Genomic DNA, 24,540 nt, shown 5'->3' with positions numbered 1-24,540 from the left:
AAATCAGAATTTATCTTAGTCTTCTTCGCTCACTTTTTCTTAAAAATCAGTACGTTGTTTCTAACAGACTAAACATTCAAACCTCACAAAACAAGACAAGATCTTGGAGAAAAGGAAGGATAGAATTATTTAGGAGAAAAATCTAATGTTTTATACAAGACATTGAAGATATAGGATGAAAGACAAGGTTTAAAATAGATTACCCCAAAGGTTAATTGATGTTTCGAGAGAAAATCAAGAGGTTTTCGGCTACAAGTAGAAGATGAGGCATTTATACTCTCTTAGGGAAGGCTTAGGCGAAGGGGAATGTCATCTACATGAAAACACGAGTTACCTTTAATATTGACCAAAATGCGTCGGCTTGGTGGAGAAAAGTCTATTCATGTAATGCCTCCTAAGAAACCCATGCAGCCCACTCCCCTTCAAGGCAGACTCAAGCATTAGGCTATTTATGCGGTTCCATAAGGCCCAAAAATATTTTTTTGTTAAAGGTTGTCAGAGGAAAATTTCTCCCACAATTTTGTTTGAAAAGCCCTTCCAACGTGTTGAAACCACAAATAATAATAAATCATACACATGATAAACAGTAGAGATTCCTCCACCAAAGCATCAAATAATAATATTAATAAATCCTTGCAACCATAGAAATTCTTCCAATTTTTTTTTTATCAAACCCTTTGTCTCTTCCGTGTTGGAATTGGTAGGTTTAAAAAAAACTAATAAGATCTCGCAGGATATAAAAAATATTAGTTTCCAAAAAAGAACAAACTCTTAATGCTTATACTCTCTTAAAACTTGAAACTGTCTAAGATTAAAAATAAAAAAACCAATACTTTTTAAGGAAAAAAAAAAAAAGAATTACTAAATCATACACATAGTAAGCGTTCCATCACAATTTTTTTTAATAAATCCTTGAAAATTCCCAACAATAGAAAATATTTTCAATTTTTTTTATATTGAATCCTTAGTTTGGTGGAATTGGAAAGTCTGAAAAATAGATGATAAGATCTCCCAAGATCTAGAAATTGTTAGTTGCCAACCAAAAAAAAACTCTAAAATCTTCACCCGTCCTTCAAACTAACTAAAGATTTTTTTTTTAAAAACAAAAAAAAAAATCTCTTCAAAACAATTGGTTTTGATTATTGTTTTACAAAATCTCATCTTTACTATCAGAGAAGGATGATTAATGCTGCTGCAAATCTACACTAAAATTTTAAATGACATGTTATTGTGATTAGAATATAAGCCCATAATAAGAACATTGCTCATATACAGTACAAATCTAGGCTAAGGTGTTGAGATGGACAGTGAGCTCAGATGGAAAGTATTTAAATATTAAAAAACTTAGAAATTAAAACACCATAATAATCACTAATCAAAGTAACAAGTCTTACAAAGCAAGGGAGCTATTATAAAAAACACCAATCTGGTGAGAAACACAACGCAACATTCATTTGAGCCCAGTTGTCAAAAAGCTTAATATCTATGTAACTACAATAATAATGGCAGAGTGGCCTTGCAACCTCAAGTACTAGTCATATTCGCTGAGCCAGGTATCTTGCAAGAGAGTTTATCGGCTTGCGAGTATCAAGATTCTCGGTTCTCCGATGCCTCACCTTGATCCTCACCAAATATTCAGCAGGGATCCATGCAAAGCTAAGCATTGCCGGTGCTCCATCTCCATCAGGGTCTCTCAATTCCAAGGATTTTTTCACCCACTGAGGATGGTACGTCACTTGGTACCAAGCGGACGCCTTCTGTTCATACAATACAATCTTCTCATCTTCTGTTAGTTTTAGAGAATCCTGACCCACATTCTCAAAAAGATTCTTGAATTCCCTGTTTAGGGCATGGTAAGAATGCTTTATCTTTTCCTTCATATCACCTTGTTTCCTGCTGTTGTACTTTGGCATGGACCATATATGCCCTGTTACCATCTCTTCTTCAGTGCTCACCTTATATTGCCCCAAAAGAGCCATGAGTTGTCCGTCATATGCGCACTTCTGATTCCAAGCATCATCAATGAAATCTGCAGATCCTGGAATCTCTAGAACTGTATCATAAGTTACGTCTTCAGGAGCACACGATATCTTTGAAGGTGATAGTATGTCACCGTCAGTACCATCTTTAATCTTGCGGTAGAGTCTGCCCAGAATCTTGTTCGACTTGTATGTTTGGAACGGTTCCTTCTCCATGAAGTCCGGGTATAATTTTGGTTTAAGCGATTGAGGCATGCTTACGACCTTGCCAGTTTTTGCAAAGTCAACCGCCGTGGCTGCTAGTTCAGCTAATTGGATGCATTTCTCATCCAAGGCTCCATATTCACTCAGATCAGCATGAACCACGTGGGCATTGCAAATAGTGCCAACTTTCTCATTCACCATGTTTTTGGTGAAGAAATCTATTATGTCCTGTTAAACTAACTAATATCATGAGAGCATCTTATACTGATGACAGCCATGCAAAATAGAAGATTAGATCATGTGGTATTTCCAGATTCAATATAATTAATAGATAATTTAAAGGTTGGACAAGTTTAAGACAATTTTGTGGGAGTGATAGTGCAGTGTCAGTGTCACCTACAGTGCATATTGATGAAACCAACAACATATGGATCCTTAATAGGAGATATACTAAACCAATGAATTAATTTTATCCATCTAATCCATTACATTCAATTGGACCATCAGAAGAGTTTGGCAACTGTTCCAGAAGAATTTATTGGTCTGAACATTAAAAATCATCTAATCAGGATCCTAAGGTCACTGCATGTCGGCCACATGTTTGTCACATGTGTCTAGGGCTCAAGGCGGAGGCAAGGGGTATGGACACAAAATTACAGGGACATCTTCTAAAATAGTTAAGAACACAGAACAAAGCTATTTTAAGAGTTGTATACCAATCATCATTAAAACTTTAACAGAATAAACATTTATTCTGTTGCAAAATTGAGTAGAAATTGACTATTGTGAAAGCCAAAAATAAAGGTGATATGACCAATCAAAAAAATACAGGTGACAATTGAGAACTTCCAACTAAAAACTCTAATTACATGAAGGGGATGAACAAAATGGACTAAAAATGAGATTTAAAGAAGAAATAAAAGCAACATATTTCTACAAAAAAAGTGATATAATGCTCTTTCAAACTTTTTGAACCCATATGTCAAGGAAAACTACTTTAACACAAAATGAATGGAAAAAAAAAATTCAAGCAGATTAGATAGTTACCTGAGTATTGACTGGGCGTGTCAATTTTTTGGCTTCACAAGAGTCATAATCCATTGGAGGCCAACTCTTCTTGCTTGGAGGGAGAAGATTTTCATCCCAAGTCACAAAATAGAGATCCCCATCAAGGTCACTCCCCGAAGCTTCATTTGTATGTGGTCTGTCTCCCTTCTGAGGGAAAACCAAACAGTCAACAAGATGGCACAAGCCAGGCGCATCTACTGCTTCAAGAACCCTTATGTCTCCAGGGTGAAGACACGGATTCTTAGCAATCACCACTAATCCCTTGATTACTTGTGTATTCCTCTTAGCCTCAGAAAATTTTGGCCCATGTCTTGAAAAACAATTTTCCAAAGATGGGGTCGACGCTTGGATAAAACATTGTCCATGCTCAAGTACCCCGAGTTCATCCAAGCACCCCATGAGCCACCTTCCTTGAGATACAAAGATTCTAGCCTTCGTCAGAAGGTCCCCCAACTGGGCAGCTCTAATGGAATATAGCATTCCTCTTAGATGTGGCTCTGATTGAGGCTCAAAACCAGCACTAAGCATCATTGCTGCAGTATTGCCTTGCTCGGCACATGAAGAGGTAATGATGTCAAAAGCCACATCAGGGTTCTCAAGCATCTCGTTTAGTCTACAAACCATGGAATCCTGCATTTTTGAGAATACGTTGTCTGGAACTTCCAATGCCGAAAGCAGAGTTATGATTTGCCTATTTAAGAACCCTGGTTGGAACCTAGTCCATGATGAAATTTCGAGCAGTGTGTGATCTGATATAAATTTATTCATGCTTCGTCTTAGAGAGAGGCGGATCCCGTCATCTTTTCCCGGCCAACATGCTATGACCCCTTTACAACCAGCAAACCTGATTTGATAGGCACATGGGGGATTCGTAGTCAGTTGCAACTTATTCGCAACTTCCATAGCGAGATCGGGTGTCATCATGCCAATCCCATCAGAGAACTCATATCCGTTTCTCTCAATATCTGGAACATCTAAATTGAACTCCTCCGATGGAACATTGATTGTGGCATAGGTGGATGAGAAGCATAGTCCCATTCGTGCTGTACATTTCGCAACATTTCTATCCGTGAACTTTCCCATCCAATGCTTAATATTTAACACTGTGATTTTACTATCTTCGGCAAAGAACCAGGCAGAACGATCTTTTAACTGGTTAGATGAGAAAGCCAGGAAAGAATACTTCCGACCACACAAGTAAAAGCCACAACTCATAATGGTCTTCACCCTTTTAAAGACACATGTTTTCTGGGGGAAGCCATTGGATGTGATGTCCCTCACAATCGGGGCGACATAGTAGGTGAGAACATGAGAATTAAGTTGCTGCATACCTTCATCCATAAATGTAACTCTTAAGAACCTATCCGCAACATCTTTATATTTCCTAAGAACCCTATTAGAAAGCTCTACTTCTGGTGGAAGACAATAGGCTTTTGTTGGGGTTATCACTAGTCTCCTCACTTCAGCATTATAATCTGAATTCCAGGAATTCTTGAGAAGTTTAGGGTTCTTAAGTAGCCATTCTTGGACTTGTTTCAACCTCTTGCATGCATCAAACACTGGATGCCTATAAGAACATATGTGCCTTAATGCTGCGATGTTCACCTCCCTTTTCTGGCTTCTAAGCAATTCAAAGAACGTGTCAGACAACTGGTGCTGATTAATAACACCTTTGTGCATAACAGCATTAACCATGAAAATCACGTCGAAGCTTATTCCTTCCTTAGATTGAATGCAGAAGAAAGAGTCTGACATGGGCATGCCATAATCAGGTTCATCTTGAACCGTGAGCTTCTGTCTAGGAAAGTCATTTGGGATCCTCCATTCTTTCAGGTATTTCATGGATTTCTCCAATTTTGGTCCAAAACGGGGTGACATAGAGATCCTGTAAGAATTACACCTACCGATCGCACCACCAGGTGTAAAATCAAAGGTTCGGATCCACGGATCCTCGTCATCCAACAAATCAAATGGAACTGAATCATAGATGTCATCATCAGCAGTTCTGTAAAAGAGAAGGGGAGATGATGCCAGCTGCAACAACATTATCAATTTGGAAATTCCCCTATATTGTTTTATGTCAGTGATCTCTCTCACCAAGAACTCCAGCTTGAAATCACATTTTATAACAGCATGCTTTGTTGTACCTTTAAATGAGAAAGCAGTCTCCTTAGTAAAAAAAATCTTGCAGGTGCTGTCAAAGGGATCAACAACAAAATTGACCCCAGAAGTGGGTCCCTTCCAACCAACCAAGAACTCATCACGGCTAACCAAAGTTCCGAGCTCAACATGGACATTGGAAAACTTGAAGGGGTCAGTTGTCCTCCGCTTCTGATTAATGTGGAATGAATTTTCAGGCCCCAAACTCACCCTTAGAGGGTTCCGGTTCAAGATGAGCTCACAACACCCTGCGACATTCAATGCCCTGGTCGCCGCCTCAGGAGATGCAAAATGAACAAAGGCGTGGGGTTCCACCTTTTCATAATCATCTGTCACTTGGATGTTTGCGGTGTTCATGAGATCAAAATTTGGATAGGACTCGGGTGGGGTCCACGAATTCTTCAATCTACACCTCCAAATGACTCCAATCTCATTTTCTAAGAAATCTGTGAGCTCTTTTGCACTAATATGCTTGTCGAATCCACCAAAACTTACCTGAGTGATTACCATATCCTTTTTCTCATTTTCAGTTCCAAATGACCCCATTTTTTTCTGGAAATTTTTCCCAAGTTCAGACTGCAATGTTTGAAGATTGTAATGTAATTCCTTCCTATCCAAATAATATTGTTGTCAACTGAAAGAAAAACCCTGAAAATTCGCAAAAGAAGTTGAGAAAAATACATTAGTGTAGTAGTGTTGTATATTGTACAAAAACAACAAACAAGTCTGAAAAATAGATGAGAATTTTCTCTTAGATAATCATAAGATGGAAATTTCACAAAAGGAACATATGATTAACCCTTTGGTTAATATAAAAAAATCCAAACCAAAGTAATTTGTTGCAGTGAAATAAAATCAGCACAAGCCACTTAGCAAATACAGAAAAAATCATCAACAACCAAAAGAAGGCTAAGAGCCTGTTTGGATCAACATTTTTGTGGCCACAGATAATTTATAAGGAGTTGTATTGAAAAAGTATCTAACTTGGAGCAATTAGGCGATACAGGTAAATCCTAAAATTAGACCAAATTTACGCAAATTCAACCAAAATAAAAAGTAATAACTTGAGGGCTCACTTTGATGCACCATTTGCAATGACCCAATTCTGGATTTAACAGATGGGAATTTAAATAGGTCTAAAGTTGAGTTTAAATATTTGTTATTGAGGACAATCTCAAAATTTAGAATTTTAATTGTCAAAAATAAATAAATAAAAATCAGAATTTTAGAAATGTGGAAAGGTTGTCCCGGGCTGATTTGGATTAAGGAAAAATAATAAATAAATAAATTATTTAAATGAGAAATTTTTTTTAAAAAGGGGTTTGAGATGTTAATAGAAATAAAATTGAAAAAAAGGCTTGGATTGAGTTACAAAAAAATTAATGGGTTTGGAAAAAATGGTATCAAAGTGAATGTAAAAAAATTAAGTCAATTTTGGTGGTAGACCCCACCAATTTTATTAGTTAGAAAGGGCTAAAGCTCATAAGTTGAAGGCTTGAAGGCATTCCAGAAGGAGAATTAGGAAGAAATGCTAGTTAAGGTATAAGCTTGTTATACTTGAGTATTAAGGAGTGTTGTAAAAGCACACCAGTAGAATTAACAAGGATATGCCTTGAAGCAAATTAGTACTGTAAAGTTGTGTACGTTATCTATTGGAATTTAGTATTAGATTTGTGGCAGAGTGATACACATTAGTAGGCAACTTAGAGTAAGATCAATGACTATTACAGAATAGGGTTGTTAATAATTGATGAACAAGAAGTAGTGTTGGTGGTTAAGGGTTCATTTTACTGCTTAAGAATTTCATGTAATTTCAAATATGTATAATGAGATTTAAATCTTGCATAAAATCGACTTAGAAATTGACAAGTTATTTGATGCGAATTAATGAATTGAAACTGAACTAAATTGTGAAATATATAACTCAAACCAGCCAAGAGATCTTCTTATCGGTTCTCGGGCTTTTATTTACAAGTTGAAGAATCGTGGGCCGTTAGTTTGTAACCATTTTTCATAGGGTTAGAAGTTTTAGAATCGGCTGATTTTTCGTGAGGATGATCTCCTCACAAAAAATCAGCCCATTCCAAAACTTTTTTTTTCCATATAAGATAAAATGTTGTCTAGAATGTTATCTACGGAACGGTATCCTATATATATATATGGGTAGCGTTCGGAGGCCCTAAAGAGAGCCAAACATTTTTCAAAACATGGGTTAGAAGTTTCATAATGTGCTGATTTTTTGTGAGGATGATTTCTATGATGAAGAGATCATCCTCACCAAAAATCAGCTTATTCCGAAACTTATAACCGTAGTTTACATGTTGAACAATCGTGGACCATCCGATTTTTGTAAACCACTTTTGATGGGATTAGAAGTTTTAGAATGGGCTGACCTTTGGTGAGGATGATCTCCTCATCATAGAGATCATCCTCACAAAAAATCAGCCCATTCCGAAACTTCTACCTATACAATGTTTGGCTCTCTTTAGGGCCTCCGAACGCCACCCTATAATAATAATAATAATAAAGAACCAAAAACAATCTAGAGGTAAAAGAAGAGAAATAGAGGAGAAGAAGAAGAATTGAGAGAGAGAGAGTCATACACACTTCTTGTCTTAGGGTTCGACCTCCCCTCATATACCAATTAATAATAAAGTAAGTGGGGGTCCACCCCATTGCACACAAAAAAAAACCATAATACTATCGCACATAGCAATAATAGCCCTAGGGTTGTTAGAAACTAACAGAATTCTTACCCCCCCCCCCCCCCCTCTCAAGCTGGAGCATACATATCAAAGATACCTAGCTTGGTGCATAAAGAAGAAAAAGGTACATGAGATAAGGGCTTAGTGAGAAAATCGGCCAACTGAACATTCGACTTCACATAGGAGGTGAAAATCTGTTTACGCATGAGTAAATCTTGAACAAAGTGACAATCAACTTCGATATGCTTGGTGCACTCATGAAAGACAGGGTTGGTGGCGATAAAAATGGTAGCTTGGCTGTCACAAAACATCTGCATATGTAATGGAGCATCAACACCCATGTCGCAAAGAAGAAAATAAACCCATAACATCTCAAAAGTAGTGTGGGCCAATCCACTCGATATACAACTTTAGCACTAGAGCGAGCAACAATCTTTCGCTTCTTACTACGTCAAGTAACAAGATTTCCACCAACAAATATGCAATTACCAGTGGTAGATCGTATTGGAAAAGAGTAGATAGTAGTAGTCTAATTCTGTTTTTTTTATGTTATTTCTGTGTAAGGACATTTATGTCCATTCACCTATGTAAGGGCATGTATGTCCATTCACATTTTTTATTATTTTATATATCTGCCAAGCTCTTAATTAGAGACTTGATAATTCTACAATTCTTCTTGATATCAGAGCCTTTAGGATTTAATGCCTAACTCTTTTGGTTCTCCTTCGATCTCCTTCCTCCATCTCCTTTTCTCTTCTTCTCTTCTCTATTGTATAGGAAAAATCTACTAATCTAGAGCAACCTCATTAAGGAATCACCCCTTCGGGGTTTTTTATTTTTTTTTTCCGGTATTGTTAGGGTTTGATCACAAGCTGCGATAATTATCTGCGTTGTGTTCTATGCCCTAGTAAGCCCTATTTTCTTTATCGTTAACCTTTGGCTGGACTGTAAGGTCCCTATTTCTGCCTGCGACATCAACAGAACCCACTGTGGTGGAGTTTAGAGGCCTACGACAGCAACTGTATTGCTGTTTTTGATCTACGACAGCAACATAATCAACTAAGGGCTGTTTAGGTGCCTTCGACAGCATTTTAGAAGCCTACGACATCGACTGGACTGCTGTTTGTGCTGTTTAGAAACCTGCGACAGACCTTGGAGCAGAAACCATAGGCCTATCTGTGATCTGCGACGACAACAGCAACTATCTGGGTGCTATTCAGTAACTTTCGACAGCAGAGAGACCTATTTGGGAGGCCTACGATAGCATCTAAGGTGCCTTAGAGACCCACAATAGTGAATAAAGGGCTGTCTGTGGGCTGTCTGTGATCTCTAACTAAAACAGCAACTATTTGGTTGCTGTTTAGCAACTTACGGCAGCAGGGAAATATTTTTGGGAGGCCCACGACAACACCTAGGGTGTGCCTTAGTGACCTTCGACAGTAAGGAAACCTCTTTAGGAGGCCTACAACACTAGTGACAGCAACTATAGTGCTGTGTAGGTTCAACGACAACAATAGTGACAGCAACTATAGTGCTGTGTGGGATCAACGACAGCAACGTCTTCCTGTTTTTTGATTCTCAACAGTTTTTTGTTTTTTCGACGAGATTGTAAGAGTAGGAAATTATATACCTGAGTCCAAAGAGGAGGTTGATAGTAAATCTCCCTTCAATCCACAAGTATCGTCGCTTCTTGTTCAACATAAGCCATGACACCTACTCACGAGATAAAAGACTCCCACACTGCTCTTGGGGGAAGTTCTTCAGCACAACGGATTACTACTGCTCTGTTAGATAGTCGTAATTTTCAGTCCTGGTCTCGGTCTGTGCGACTTTATTTAGGGAGTAGAGGTAAATCGGGTTGGTTATTGGGCACCATCCCTAAGCCACCCCCTACTGATCCCAAATTTGAACAATGGGATATCGATAACTGTACCATTCTCAGATGATTATTTAACTCTATGGAGCAGCGCATCTATACCATGTTCATGTACCATGAGACTGTCTCTTCTTTGTGATCAGCCCTCACTCAGACATATGCGCATGCTCTAAATAACTCGAGGATTTATGAGCTGTATCGAGATATTGCTCAAGCTACCCAAGGCTCTCAGAGTGTAGCAGATTACTTTGGTTTCCTTCAATCCCGTTGGAAGGAGCTCTAGCACTATGAGTCTATGGCTGAGTTGTCTGTAGAAGCTGCTGGGTATGTGGTTAAGCGGATTGGTAGACATCAAACATACCAGTTCCTCATGGGTCTACGTCCTGAGTTTGAAGTACTTCGGGCACAGATACTTAACACCACTCCTTTACCATCTTTATTTGAAACATTTGCGATCATTAATAGTGATGAGCGTCGTCGCCATGTAGTTTCTTCTCAAACTCAAGTCCCGGGAATTATCTCTGCCCCCGCCACAGATCAAATGGCTCTAACAACCAACTCAGGGTTCTCTGACTCTCGTACTCAAGGACATGGCAGTCGAGCCCGTGGAGGCTGTGGACGTGGTAAAGGGAGTGGCCTTACTTGCAGCCATTGTGGGAAGGTAAGACATGAGAAGACCCGTTGCTTTCAGCTTTATCCCCACCTTTTGAGATCCTCTGTTGGACAGTCTTCTGTGGTGCAACCTTCTCCTCGTGCTGCTACTGTTGAATCTACATCAGTTTCTCAAGCGACTCCTGGTACCATTGATTTGCATCTTCTCCAGACTCAGATTGCAGCCATTGTACGGGATCAGATCCAGGCTCACACTCCCTCATCCTCGACTGTTGCGTCCGTTATTACACCTCAAGGTACATCCTCTGCACTTCATGCTACTCAGTCTGGCTCTGCTCCTCTAACATGGGTAATTGATTATAGCGCCTCTGATCACATGACTGGTGAGTCTAGCCATTTTACATCCTCTATTTTTCCTACTGCTCATAAGGAGGTTCATCTTGCTGATGGATTTCTTACACCTATAACTGCTCTTATTCCTTTTGTTTATGACTCTCACTTGCTTATTGCTCTTCACAAAGGTAAGCAAGGGTGTATTACTGATCATCCCATTGCCCAGTTTGTTTCCCATCAGGGTCTTTCTCCTTCTTATCAGGCCTACCTTGCTCTCATTGATTTTATTCGAGTTCCTCGATCTGTATCAAAGGCTTTGCAAGATCCTCAGTGGACTAGAGCTATGACTATTGAGATGGATGCTTTGCAGAAAAATAATACCTGGGAGCTTGTTACCCTTCCATCTGGGGAGCGGACCGTTGGTTGTAAATGGGTATTTACGGTGAAATACCTCGCAGATGGCACTGTTGACCGGTATAAGGCACGACTTGTTGCAAAGGGATTTACACAGACTCTAGGGAAGGACTTTGGTGCCACCTTTGCTCCTGTCGCCAAACTTTCCACTGTTCGTCTTCTTATCTCTTTAGCTGCTTGTCATTCATGGTCCCTTCATCAACTCGATGTGAAGAACGCTTTTTTAAATGGGGATTTGACTGAAGTTATATATATATGGACCATCTTCCTGGGTTTCGTCTTCAGGGGGAGTATTGTGAGAAGATATGCCGCCTTCTCAAATCTCTGTATGGTCTGAAACAGTACCCGCGAGCTTGATTTCAGCGTTTTTCAGAAGTTATTTTGTCTATGGAGTTTACTAGATGCCACTCAGATTATACTTGCTTTGTTCATCGAGAATTGGATGGTCGATGTGCCATTGTTCTAGTGAATTTAGATGATATTATCCTGACAGGAGATGATGCACAGTGGATTGACAGGGTGAAGATGATATTGGGTCGTGCCTTTGAGGTTAAGGACTTGGGTCCTCTCAAGTACTTCTTGGGGATAGAAGTAGCTCGCTCTCGACGTGGTATTTCGCTATCCCAACGCAAATACACATTGGACCTTCTTCAGGACACTGGTATGCTTAATTGTCGTCCTGCCTTTTCTCCTATGGATCAGAATCATCGACTTCATATCGAATCTGGTGATCTATTATCTGATCTTGCTTCTTGTCAGAGACTTGTAGGTCGTCTGATTTATTTGACTAATACTAGATCGAATTTGACCTTTGCGGTTAGTGTAGTCAGTCAGTTTATGCATGCTCCGCGTACATCTCATCTTGAGGCAGATCATCGTATTCTTCGCTACTTGAAGTCACGTCCTAGTCTTAGCCTTTTCTACTTCTCCACTGCTCAATCACATTTGTCATGTTTCACTGATGCTAACTATGCAGGCTCTCTTACTGATAGGAGATATACTTCTAATTTCTGTACATTCTATGGAGGTAACCTTATCTCATGGAAAAGTAAGAAACAACGTGGTCTCTCGTTCTTCTGTTGAAGTTGAGTATCGTGCTATGGCTCTTGGGACACGTGAACTTCTCTGACTTCGATCTTTACTAACAGAAATGGGATTTCCTCCTTCTGATTCTTCCTCGTTATTCTGCGACAACAAGTCTGCTATTATACTTGCCTCTGACTCAGTTCTTCATGAACGAACTAAGCATATAGAGGTTGATGTTCACTTTCTCAGGTAGAAAATTCAATCTGGTGCCCTTCATACAGTCTTTGTATCTTCTTCAGATCAGCTCGCCGACATGTTTACAAAGTCTGTTGGTCCTTCTATCTCTAACTCTCATCTTATCAAGCTGGGGTTAGTTGATATATTTGCTCCAGCTTGAGGGGGAGTATTGGAAAATAGTAGATAGTAGTAGTCTAATTCTGTTTTTTTTTATGTTATTTCTGTGTAAGGACATTTATGTCCATTCACCTATGTAAAGGCATATATGTCCATTCACCTTTTTTATTATTATAATTATATATATCTGCCAAGCTCTTAATTAGAGACTTAACAATTCTACAATTCTTCTGATCGGTGATTAGAACGACTCTCGGCCTAATCAGCATCAAAGTATTCAGAAATAGTCAAAGAAGAGGAAGGATGGCCAAAGAGACCCTTTCCAAGGGCACCCTTCAGATAGTATAGAATACAGCAGATAGCTTCCCAATGAGGTTGTTGAGGGGCATGCATAAATTGATTGACCACTCCCACAGCATAAGCAATGTTAGGACGAGTAACTATGAGATATATGAGCTTGCCAACCAACCGCCTATACCTCCCATTATCCTAAAAAACTTTCCTATATTTAGCATCAAGCTTGGCAGAAGGATTCATGGGAGTATCAACTGGACGAGATACTAGAGTGTTTGTTTCAGATAATAAGTCTAACACATACTTGCATTGGAACAGAATGAGTCCATCTTTGGAATGTGCAACCTCAATCCGAAGAAAATAATGAAACAAGCTCAAGTCTTTAGTATGGAACTGAGTACTCAAATGAGCCTTCAACTAAGCAATACCAACAAAGTCACTACTAGTGACGATAATGTCATCTACATACACAACAAGAACGATAGTACCTGAGGTGAAATGTGAATAAATACAGAAAGATCAGAGATAGAACATTGAAAATCATTCCGAAGCACCACAGAGCTAAATTTGTCAAACCATGCATGTGGAGATTGTTTCTATCCATACAACGCCTTCTTTTGCCTACACACAAGATGTTATTTCCTTTCAACCATATAACTTGGGGGCTGATCCATATACACTTCTTCCTGTAAATCTCCATGAAGAAATGCATTTTTAATGTCTAGTTAGTAAAGGTGGCCAATTAGAACCTACTACAATAAATAAAAAAAATTTAACAAAGTTGAGATGAGCAACATGTGAAAAGGTCTAACAATAATCTACATCATAAGTCTGAGTATACCCTTTAGCCATTAATCACTCCTTAAGACAATCAACAAAGCCAACAGGTTAATACTTAACCGTATACACCGAACGACAACCACAATGGTCTTCCCAGAAGGAAAAGTGATAAGATCCCATGTCTGATTCCAATAAAGAGTATGCATCTAGTCGACCATAGAAAGTTTCCATCCAGAAGAAGTTAGAACCTGGCGATAAATACTAGAAACAAAAATAGTGGACAACAAGAATGCAAAGGAGTGAAAAGTAGAAGAAAGGAAATACAAAGATACAAAATTAGATATAAGATGATTGATGCATGAAAAAATACCTTTCTACAATGCAATAAGTAACGTGGAAGAGGATGGTGTTGTGGGAGGATGTGGAAGGTCCTCAGAAAAGGTAGGAGGTAGAGAGTTAGGTAATGGTTAGGTTGTGACTAGACCGTAAAATACAACTAGGCAATCCTGAAAGCACTGATAAGAAGAAGAAATAGGAAGAGGAACAATAAGCAAAACTAACTCCCCCTGACGAGAATGAACCAGATCAAAATTGAAATGACAACCCAAGGTGGGGAAAAAGATGTTAACTCGAAAAAGGTGACATCAGCACTAGTATAATATCGATACCCTACAAGATCATAACAATCCTTTTGAGTCTGAGAATAACCCAAGAAGACACACTTAATCGTACGAGGAGACAACTTATCATGAGTAGTTACAAGAATATGGACAAATGACACACACCCAAAGACACACAGAACAAGAGGAAATGACTTGGCCTTGGAATATAACAAAGAAAATAATGTATGACTACCCAAAACATGTGTAGGAAGTCAATTAATAAGGTAACAAACAGTTAGAACACCATCAGCCCAATAAAATTTAGGAGCTGGCACGTTAAACAATAAGGTGCGAGTGACATCCAAAAGATGACAAAGTTTACGTTCAACGATGCCATTCTATTGAGAAGTATATGAACAGGTAGACTGATGGATTGTACCATGGTCTCTGCAAAAATCAAACATACAGTTTTGAGGATATTCAATGGCATTGTCAAAATGAAAATTTTAACACGGAGTTCAAATTGAACAAATATCTCATTATAAAAAGCTAGGAAAAATTTGGACAGTTTAAAACGGCCTTTTATTAAAAAAAACAAGTCATTCTAGAGTAATCATCCACAAAAATGACAATAAAAAAAAAAAATCAGAAGTGCTCTTTATTCTTGTAGGACCCCAAATGTTTGAATGGACTACATCAAAAGGACTTAATTAACGACTCTCTAGGCTTGGAGGAAAACTACTATGCTTGCCTAACTAACAAGCCTCACATCCTAATAAGGAAATAAGACTCAACATAAAAACAATTTGACGCAAGTTCTGCAATAATGGGTGACCCAAGCGATAATGCCACTATAGAGGAGAGACGACAGCACTCAAAGCAAAAATTAGCTCATCACAGTCCAAAAAATACAGTCCATTCCGTACATACCTCGAACCAATCACCTTCTTCATCCTAAGGTCCTAAAAAAACACAAGTAGGAGAAAAAATTATAGAACAGTTTAGTGATTTTGTGAGTCGACTTACAAATAAAGATTAAAAGGAAATTTAAGAATAAATAAGCCAAAAGTGAATGACATGGAATGAGTAGGATGAAGATCACTAGTACCAAGGACAGGGCAAGAAGAACCATCAGCTGAAACACTATAAGATCTAGATTTTAAAAAAAAATAGAAAATATGAAAAAGATACCAGACATGTGAACACTAGCACCAGAGTCAATAACCCAGGAAGATAAAGGGAATCAAGCAATTATACAAGTAGAATTACCTATATTGATCATAGTTGTTATGGGAGCGGATGAAAGAGAAGGTAGACTTGACAACTTCTGAAGGATTTGACTAAGTTGGGTAGTAAGATTGTCCTAAGACTCAGAATCAATAATCGAGGAAATGGAAGTAGAAGGTTGAGTGATAGATGCGGATGATGTATCAACAAAAACATTATAAGCATAGTCAGGACGACCCCTTTTGTCCCAACAATAATCCTCAATATGCCTTGCCTTAACACAATAGTTGCATTTTCAATTAGACATCTCAGTACCACAGCCAGAGACACTACCCCCACCACAACCCCATTGGGTTCCACCACGATTACCATTACGACCACCACCGTGTCCGTTACAAAGAGTCTCACAAGTACTATCACTAGTGACTAAGGCATACGACTCCTTAAGAAGAGTTGGGTGCGTAAGTGAAGCCCTCTGAAGGCAAGAATATGCATTCACTGCTGTGGAAAGCCATTTACCAGTCAAAATCTGATCCTTGAAAACACTGTACTTTGAGTTAAGACTAGACAACAACAACGTAACTTGAAACTCTTTCCATTAACATTGCTGAACTTCCAAATTAGTGCTCAAAGGTTGATAGAGCAATAGCTCTTCCCATATACCTTTCAGATTGATGTAATGTTCTTTCAAGGGTTTATCAACCTGTTTGGTAGTGAACATACAATCAAACAACTCAAAAACCCTAGTCACATTACTCTCTTGAGAGTACATCTCTGCAAGAGAGCTCCAAATCTTCTTTGCAGAATCAAGGAGTTGGACATTGGAAGCCACAAATGGTTTCATGCTTAACTAAAGCCAGGTATAACCAATGAATTTTCACTCCACCAATCTTCATAGTTCTTTGAATCCTTAAAAGGATGATCTTCAACAAGGTAATTCGCTTTCTTTTTGGCTCGTAGGAACACCTTTATAATATGGGACCAAGAATGATAATTATTTCTGTTCAACCTTACCGAAGTAATTTGCTTGGTCGAATCATCACTTGAAAAGCTACGCTCATCCATTAAAACAACCACGAAGAAGATCAAAAGCATAATGAGGGAGGCAACAAACATTATAAAAGACACCTTAGATAGGGGCGGCAAGGGTAGAAGACACAAAAGATAACTCCACCAATTTTGACTAAATCAAAAACTCGATTTTGACTAAAAGAAACTGACCTAGACACCACCTACGACAATTTAACCTTCTAAAAAGTCTAAAAAACAACACCACGCAGCCCTAAAACATTCACAACCAACCACAATCACACAACCACACCCTAGATAACCATCTAGGGCCTATCATAAACCACTACAACGAATTGATGATCTTCTCACCACAAAACTGCAAAAAAAAAAAGGTTCAAGAGCAGAAAAAAATGTTTAAAATCCCAAAAAGGGGGGGGGGGGGGAGAGGAGAAAAAATTATATAGGGTAGAACACACAAACCTAGAATTTATGTTAAAAATCTGGTTCTAAGGTGAAATCCCAAATACTAAGAATAATGAAGAATCTCTATGTCGAGCAAGACAGACTAAAAATTTCAATCTAAGTTAGAGATTGATGGAAAACAATCGCAAACACTAAAATTAAGAACCAATATTAGGCTCTTATGCTCAAAAAAAAAAAAAAAAGGGAAGAAAAATCTCTTTTTTTTTCTTTTATAAATCAATCTTCAAAAAAACTAACTTACTGAATTTGTTTATTCGAACACCTTATATAGATAACTTCATAACAACTTAGAAACCTAAAATACTAAAAAGTAACTTCCTAATCTATCTATAACATATTACTAACCTTATAATCCTATTAGAACTCAGTTTGAACATCTAAAAGGACTTCTAATTATAACCTAAAGAATAAAAATGAATTTTAAACATAAAACAAATTATAAACTAACTAGGAAGAGAAACATTCTAAAATGAAATAGAAACTAACTAGAACTACTTAAAAAATAGAAACTCATTAAAAGAAAGAGTCTTAAGAGAAGTAGGACTATGTCTTGAGGACTGGCCAGAGATTGGATCGCATTGACTCGGTCAAACCGATTTGACTCAGTCAATGTTGCTGATTTCTTTCTTCGACGCTTCTTAACTCGATCATAGACATTGAGAAAAGTGTTGGCAAGCCTATCTACATCAAAAAAAAACTTTGGCTCTGATACCAAGTAAAGAACCAAAAATAGTCTAGAGCAAGTAGAAGAAGAGAAACAAAAGAGAAGAAGAATTGAGAGAGAGAGCGATGGACACACTTCTTGTCTTAGGGTTCGGTTTCAACCTCTCCTCATATACCAATTAATAATAAAGGATGCGGGACCCACCCAAACACAAAAAAAGCCCATAGGGGCTGTCACACAAAGCAAAGGCCTATAGGGCTGTCGCATATAGCAGTAATAGCCCTAGGGCTGTTAGAAACTAACGGAATTCTAACATAGGTCAAACTGGATTTCTGAATAAACATCTAATTTTACCATTTGATCTTATTTATGGACCTAATATGATCTGACTGAATAAAATAATTGTATCTGTCATCAATGGCGGTTTGATTGAATTCAAATATAATATGCTTATCGGTTTGATCTGTTTTGCTTTATCAGAAAAAGGATATCATAGAAGGGTGCAATTTCCCTTGGATACCCTAATAAAGGTTTCCTTTGGGTGCAAGACCCTAAAGAATTTTGTAGACACGTGAGAATTCCCTTGGATGCAAGACCCTAAATCAATTATTGGTCGGGTGGTATATTGAATGACTCTTTGTAGGAGATTATCAGTTGGAGGTGGCAATAGTATTTCGTGTGACTGTTAGCTATATGTTAGCTGGGACAGCTATATGATATGTTCTGAAAATGTGTTACCATTTCGATTTGAAATATGACGTTCATTTTTAGTTTTTACCCAGATCTGGTAATTGGACCCGTGTTGTCATGGTTCATACCATTTGGGAATTTGGAATTTTGTATTAAGCATTTTGGTTTATAAAACTCACTTTTAAAATGCATGAATTTAGTTTTGAAAGTGCATAAATACATGATGGGAAGAGTTTTAAATTGACATGTTGTAATATTTTCAGAACCCTGTATGGCGATTAGTTTCAAACTAGGCTTTCAAGCTCACCCTATTCATTGCATATGCAGAGTGAGTTGATAGCTGCTTAAGCAAGAGTAGTCCTAGTGGATAGACGATGTTTGAAGATTAGATTTTTTGTTTATAGGGGGGAATATGGGCCATAAGGCCAATTACATGTTATTTTGTGTGTAAATAGACTGGTGAGTGGATTGTATGTGTATGTGTGTTTTGAAGCTATAAATAGGATATTTTAGATTTTTCTATGTATGGTAATGTGATTAGGCTAATTGTGGGATAAAGACAATATTACAATGTAGATTTACTTAGCATGATCGAATGTGTTGAGCTCACACCCCAAGATTTGGGAAAATTTGGATCTTGGGGTGTGATAGTGCATTTTGGGAATCAAATTATATTAAATGAGGCCATTACTGAATTCATACACTTGAACAATTATGTTTAAACAAAATAATCTTGAAAATAATCTAACCAAAAAATTAAAGATGCCATCACACAATCAAGTAGCTTTAGATAGGAGGAATATAAATCGTTCAAAAACCCACATATCTGCAATAAAGCTAGGATGATTCTTCCATCAAAATACAGAAGTAAATTTATTCTATCCCATTAGCCTAAGCTCTTTAGGGACCCTCTCTTGTCTAAACAAGAATATAGATTCGACTTAAAAAAGAACAAAAACACACTAATCACTCTCATTTCAAGTGCTTTTTTCATTTCTAGGGTACTGACAATCTCATAATAGGCTAATCTCATAATAGGGATCGTGATGTCTTTCTATGGGATCGCAGGTCTGTTCATTAGCTCCTATTTGTGGTGCACAATTTCGTGGAATGTGGGTAGTGGTTATGATCGATTCGATAGAAAAGAAGGAATAGTGTGTATTTTTCGTTGGGGATTCACAAAATGAACGACAAACTTGTCTCATGCATTCTACCTGAGGTTCAGAACCATATGCTGAAAGCTCACATTCAAAAGAAAAGTAAACACCCAAACGGGACAACAATGTAAATTGACTCTTAATTCCCATTCTACTTAAAGAGCTAGACGTCCCAATTTTATTAAAACCAGAGCAAACATTGTTTTATCAACCTCGCAAATCTAAAAATAAACCTTCACTAGATTTCCATATTTACAAAGGACAGTTTTCAACCTATATTCTGGATGAATTTTCATAAAATTGGGATTAGTTTTATAGCATTCTGGATAGCCATTTTCGTTTATTGCATAAAAATGGGTTCCAAGATTAACTTTTGTCCCAGACAAGGCCATGCAATCATTCCATAAAATAAGACCTAATTCTGCACAAATCCAAACCCCGAAATTAATTCCAAAGCTTCCATAAAATTTTGCACCTAGACCTACAAATTAAGATCCATAATTTATCCTCTGCATTCTATACGAGTTTCACAACCATACATGAGATACCAAGAAGCACAAATTCAAAAGAGAATTTAAATTCCCAAAAGGAATGACAAACTTGATCTACTTTTTATTCCTAACGAATAGAAGACCTAAAAATCTTGTTTTTACTAGAAATAAAGTTAACTACTCTGCAGTTAGTGTGACAAATAACAAAAATTTCCATCTTACTAGTAAACAATTTCTTTGTAAATTTGATGAAAAGCCTCACTAAATATCCATTTCAACATAAAAGCACAATTTAATATTTAATATTTTATTTTTTAGTTGAATTTACATAAAATTTATCTAATTGTATCAAGTGCTTGAATGAAAAAAGGAACTAAATGGTGAGGTGTGAGGCAAGGAGTTTAACGCATAAGCCTCATGAATATGCACTTTTTAAATAGATAAATAATTAACTACACAAATAAATAAAATTCTAACAAAGATAAAATCAAGAAAATTCCTTTAAAAAAATGTCAAAAATCACAATTTCACATTCAAGACTTTAATATCTATATCTAAATTACAAACTCACCAAATTCAATTACAATTAAATCAAATATATAATTTCATTGACGGGGACATCAAAGCTTGAAGAGTAGATTTTTTTTTTTAGGCTTTTATTTTTCTCGTTTATTTCTAGCCAAGGACCTAGTTGTTAGAATATTACAACCTTGGGTTTTTTTCACAATTATGACAATTATAGGGGCTTATGAATAATTCCTATTATTTGTAGGGGTAATAGTAATTTAAGAGTTCTATTTCTATTTTTTTGAAACTCAGCCAAGCATAGTTAGTGCTGTGATTTTCATAAATTCTTTTGATTGGTACGAGAAGATCAAATCCCTATATGATTTGGTTTCTATTTTAGTAGTCTGATATTGTTAGGACCCCAGGATTAGGTTCCTTTGTTTTATTATGAATCTTAGATAGGTTTTATTTATATATAGATTGTATTAAGGATGTTCTTACAAAGAGTTTAAGAGAAATTTTACAACTCTCTTTTTGAGATTCTCCAGTGATTCGATCATGGTGTGAGACCGAGTACGATCGATCTTCTTCTATCCACTCTTCTTCTTCTTCTTCTTCATCATCATCATCATCTTATCATTTTTTCTCTCCTCTATCTTCTTCTTCAATCCATCTTTTTCTACTTTTTTATTTTTGAAAAATCAACCCATCCAAACCATCAAAAATCCAACAAGAATCTATCAAGGACCCATCAAGAATCCTCTACCAATAAACCTAAAGGTCCGTGTGGATATAGGAGCTAAAAGTACTTAAAACATAAGTACTCCCAGAAGTACTTTTTGAAGTACTGTCTAGAGAAGGTGAATAATTGTTGTGTGTTTGGATACAGGTTCTGAGAAGTACTGTCAGAAATACTTCTAACAGTGTTTGGGAGCTATTCTGGATTCTGTTAAAATGACCAGAATGCCCTTATATGTAACAATTATTGTTTTTAACATTATAACTCAACAACCTATGCTCCAAAAAAGTAATAGTTACTATTTTTATTCAATAAAAACATTATAACATCATTTTAAATTCAAAATATACTTCTTTTAAATAATAAAAAATTCGACAAAACCTCCCCTAAATATTGGACATATGAAAAATAAAACCTGTATAAAAACATACTATATTTTGATAAGCAAAAAATAAATAAAGAACATAACTTCGTAGAAGCAAAAATAGAGTCATACTGAAGCACTATTAATATCACTAATGAGGAAAAAACATTTTATCCTCTAAAGAGTGTCCAACAAGAAGACTTAATCATGTGTTAGGAGTAATTATGAAAGCATAGTATACGGATCGATTCATCCAACTTATTACCCCGAAGACAATATTTATTGATCAAGCAATATGATTGTTAATGCCACCAATCAAGTATACCCTAACAGTCACTACAAATATTATGTCTATGACACATATATCAAAATGCAACGAAACATCTATACAAATGTACAAATGTACCCAATGCATGGGTTTAGGAATCAAGAAAAAATATTAATTTTGATACAATGAATTGACAATAAAATTATTTCACATATAGAGAGTAAATATTATCTCAATTCAAAAACAAGTGCTTTGGATAAAAAAAAAAACAATCATAGTGTTAAGTGTTTCTATTTTCATTTGAAGATTTAGATACTGGAATGGGAACAAAAGAGTGATTTTGACACAATGAATTAACAAGAAAATAACCAACACAATCTATTTTGAAAATTAAAGAAAAATACAAAAGTTAATCCTTTCTAATGGTGTATTTGGGCAAACACAATCTATTTGGCATTTATAATAGTATTTCCCTATGCTCAACAATATCAACTATAGCTTATGGTCGAATCCAAAAGTGTTTCATGGCAAGGGATTCAGGTCAGATGTGCTAAAAATTTAAGATATTCAAATTAATCAAAAAAAACTGTCTCATTGATTCTACTCTGGGTATCCGCTATCCAAGAAGTCAGATTTTGACTTTTAAAACATCTACTTCAAGATGGAACTAATCTCTGTTTTTTTCTAGTTGGACCAAAAAGAATTGAACCATTTTGAAGGTCCAAATCCTAGTTCTAAGGTCCAATATTTTGGGCTCCACCATCATCAAGCAAGGTTTTAAAAGTTAGATGACCTTGCTTGACCATGTTTTTAAGATTTCCAAAATGCCCTAAGCATACATTTACACTCATGCAAATGGAAAATACCATTTAATAAGATTTTATCTTTTTTATTTAATTGAGGGGAAAATGACCTTAGAAAATGAACTAAACAAACTAAAATTAAAGATATTCAAATTTCCCTTTTTGTTAGAGATGTTCAGACCATTATCAATCAAAACGATCAAAATAGGGTTTCGATAAAACTTACTGAGAGGAATTCGTGTTCGATCTTCGAGGGTGCGAGATTTCAATCTGTGTTGGAGATGTTCAGACCTTTGATAATGGTGAAAAAATGATCAGCTTTCAATCTGTGAGATAGAGGTAAACAATCGATTCCATCAGCAGAGAGGAGTTCGTGCTGGAGAAATACAAAAAGAAATGAGAGAGCGATAGCATGAAGATGGAGAAGGATTTCAGTGTTGGAGATGAAGATCGATTAAACCTAGGTTACCCTACATCATTCATACGTCCAACTCTCCAACCTTTATTTCCTTGAATAATATACAACACTTAGATTATAACAAGCACTCTAATGGAAAAAAAAAAAAAAAAACATCAATTTAAAAAGAGATGAAACAAGCAATTGAAAATCCGTAAGGCTCGGTCCTTCTAAAATCCTCAAGGCCTATTTTAGGCCTCCTGCAATAAGTCAAAGAGCTAAGCATCCAATGTTTTTTGAAAATATCACAATTTCAAGGAAAATGTAAAAGAAAAACTCTAAATTCGAAAGACAAGTAAACGCCAAATGGGACAACTAGTTTTAACCATTTTATTTCAGAAAGAACGAAAGAGCTAAAAACCCTAATTGTAATATTAATAAAAAAAAACAAAAAAACCTAATTGTACCAACAACAAAATTAAAAGTACTTGCACTTAGACAGACCAGAACAAACAAATTTCCTATCATCAGCTTAACAATTTGCATACAAATCAGACTAGAATTCTTGACATTTCATATTTGATTCACCGACTACAAATCTGACTAGAATTCTTGACATTTCATATTTAGTTCACCGATTCCCCCCCCCCCCCCCCCCCCCCAAAATAAAAAATAAAAAAATAAAATAAAATAACATAAAATTTAAATCATGTGGTGTAAATTCAACCATGAAAGCACAAGAAACTCCATCAAAATTGAAAATTCAAATCAATGAAGAAAGATTAACTAGAGCAAGAAGATCAAACCAAACTAACCTTCTGATTAATCGTAGAAATCGATCGCTGCTGAAGTAATTGAGAAATCTGGAGCGAGAGCGAGCAACAAAATTGAGAATGAGAGTGAGAGAGAGTGAAGTGTAATTCGAGAATAATTTATATTTTCGTTTGCTTCGTGAGAAAGCGAGTATAGAAAGGGAATAACTTTATTTATGGCGAATGGGAAGGGCATTTCACGTTTCTCCTGTACGAAATCATTCCTTTGCTAACTCCCTCTTATATCGAGTCACGTGGTTTGATCTTCAAAACAATGATTTTGTAGGACCCTTACTAGTAGTCTGCCGATCTTTATTCTGCTAGTAAGGGTCCTACAAGATCATTGTTTTGAGGCAGATTTATCAAAACATGCACAACTTTTTAATTATTTACCAAAACGGTAAATTATAGCAATTAATTCCGAAAATGATAAATTTACCGTTTTCGGAATTAATTTATTTTATCAAAACGGTAAAAATAGTAATCCATTATTTTTTTCTTCCAAAAATACCCTTTTATT

At 36.6% G+C, this 24,540-nt stretch overlaps 1 protein-coding gene across 4 annotated transcripts; it reads right to left on the bottom strand.

Moving 5' to 3' along the window:
• Positions 1-1,316: 1,316 nt before the first annotated feature.
• Positions 1,317-24,235, bottom strand: LOC147381527 (RNA-dependent RNA polymerase 6-like). Of its 4 annotated transcripts, none has more exons than XM_086430307.1 (5): positions 24,024-24,235; positions 23,038-23,187; positions 15,338-15,369; positions 3,231-6,059; positions 1,317-2,411 (listed from the first exon to the last, which is right to left on the bottom strand). In XM_086430307.1, exons 4-5 carry the CDS (start codon positions 5,955-5,957, stop codon positions 1,536-1,538), a joined length of 3,603 nt encoding a protein of 1,200 aa, XP_086286433.1. In that variant the 5' UTR covers positions 5,958-6,059; positions 15,338-15,369; positions 23,038-23,187; positions 24,024-24,235; the 3' UTR covers positions 1,317-1,535. The 4 variants fall into 4 exon arrangements, with proteins under 4 accessions (XP_086286433.1, XP_086286432.1, XP_086286431.1 ...); XM_086430306.1 differs by having other exon boundaries at positions 23,038-23,137; XM_086430305.1 differs by lacking the exon at positions 15,338-15,369.
• Between the last annotated feature and the right edge of the window lie 305 nt (positions 24,236-24,540).

This window comes from Akebia trifoliata, unplaced genomic scaffold, assembly GCF_017979445.1.
Source record: "Akebia trifoliata isolate Shusen 1 unplaced genomic scaffold, ASM1797944v1 Contig00375, whole genome shotgun sequence".
NCBI classification, from domain to species: domain Eukaryota; kingdom Viridiplantae; phylum Streptophyta; class Magnoliopsida; order Ranunculales; family Lardizabalaceae; genus Akebia; species Akebia trifoliata.
Note: the sequence above shows the minus strand (reverse complement) of the source record. Positions and strands in the feature narration are given on the sequence as shown.

Bases quoted from the DNA above. Each gene is read 5' to 3' on its own strand.
- LOC147381527 (XM_086430307.1), bottom strand. From the start codon at position 5,957: ATGGGGTCATTTGGAACTGAAAATGAGAAAAAGGATATGGTAATCACT. The intron at 2,412-3,230 runs GTAACTATCTAA...TTAGTTTAACAG, and splicing joins CACGCCCAGTCAATACTCAG to GACATAATAGATTTCTTCAC.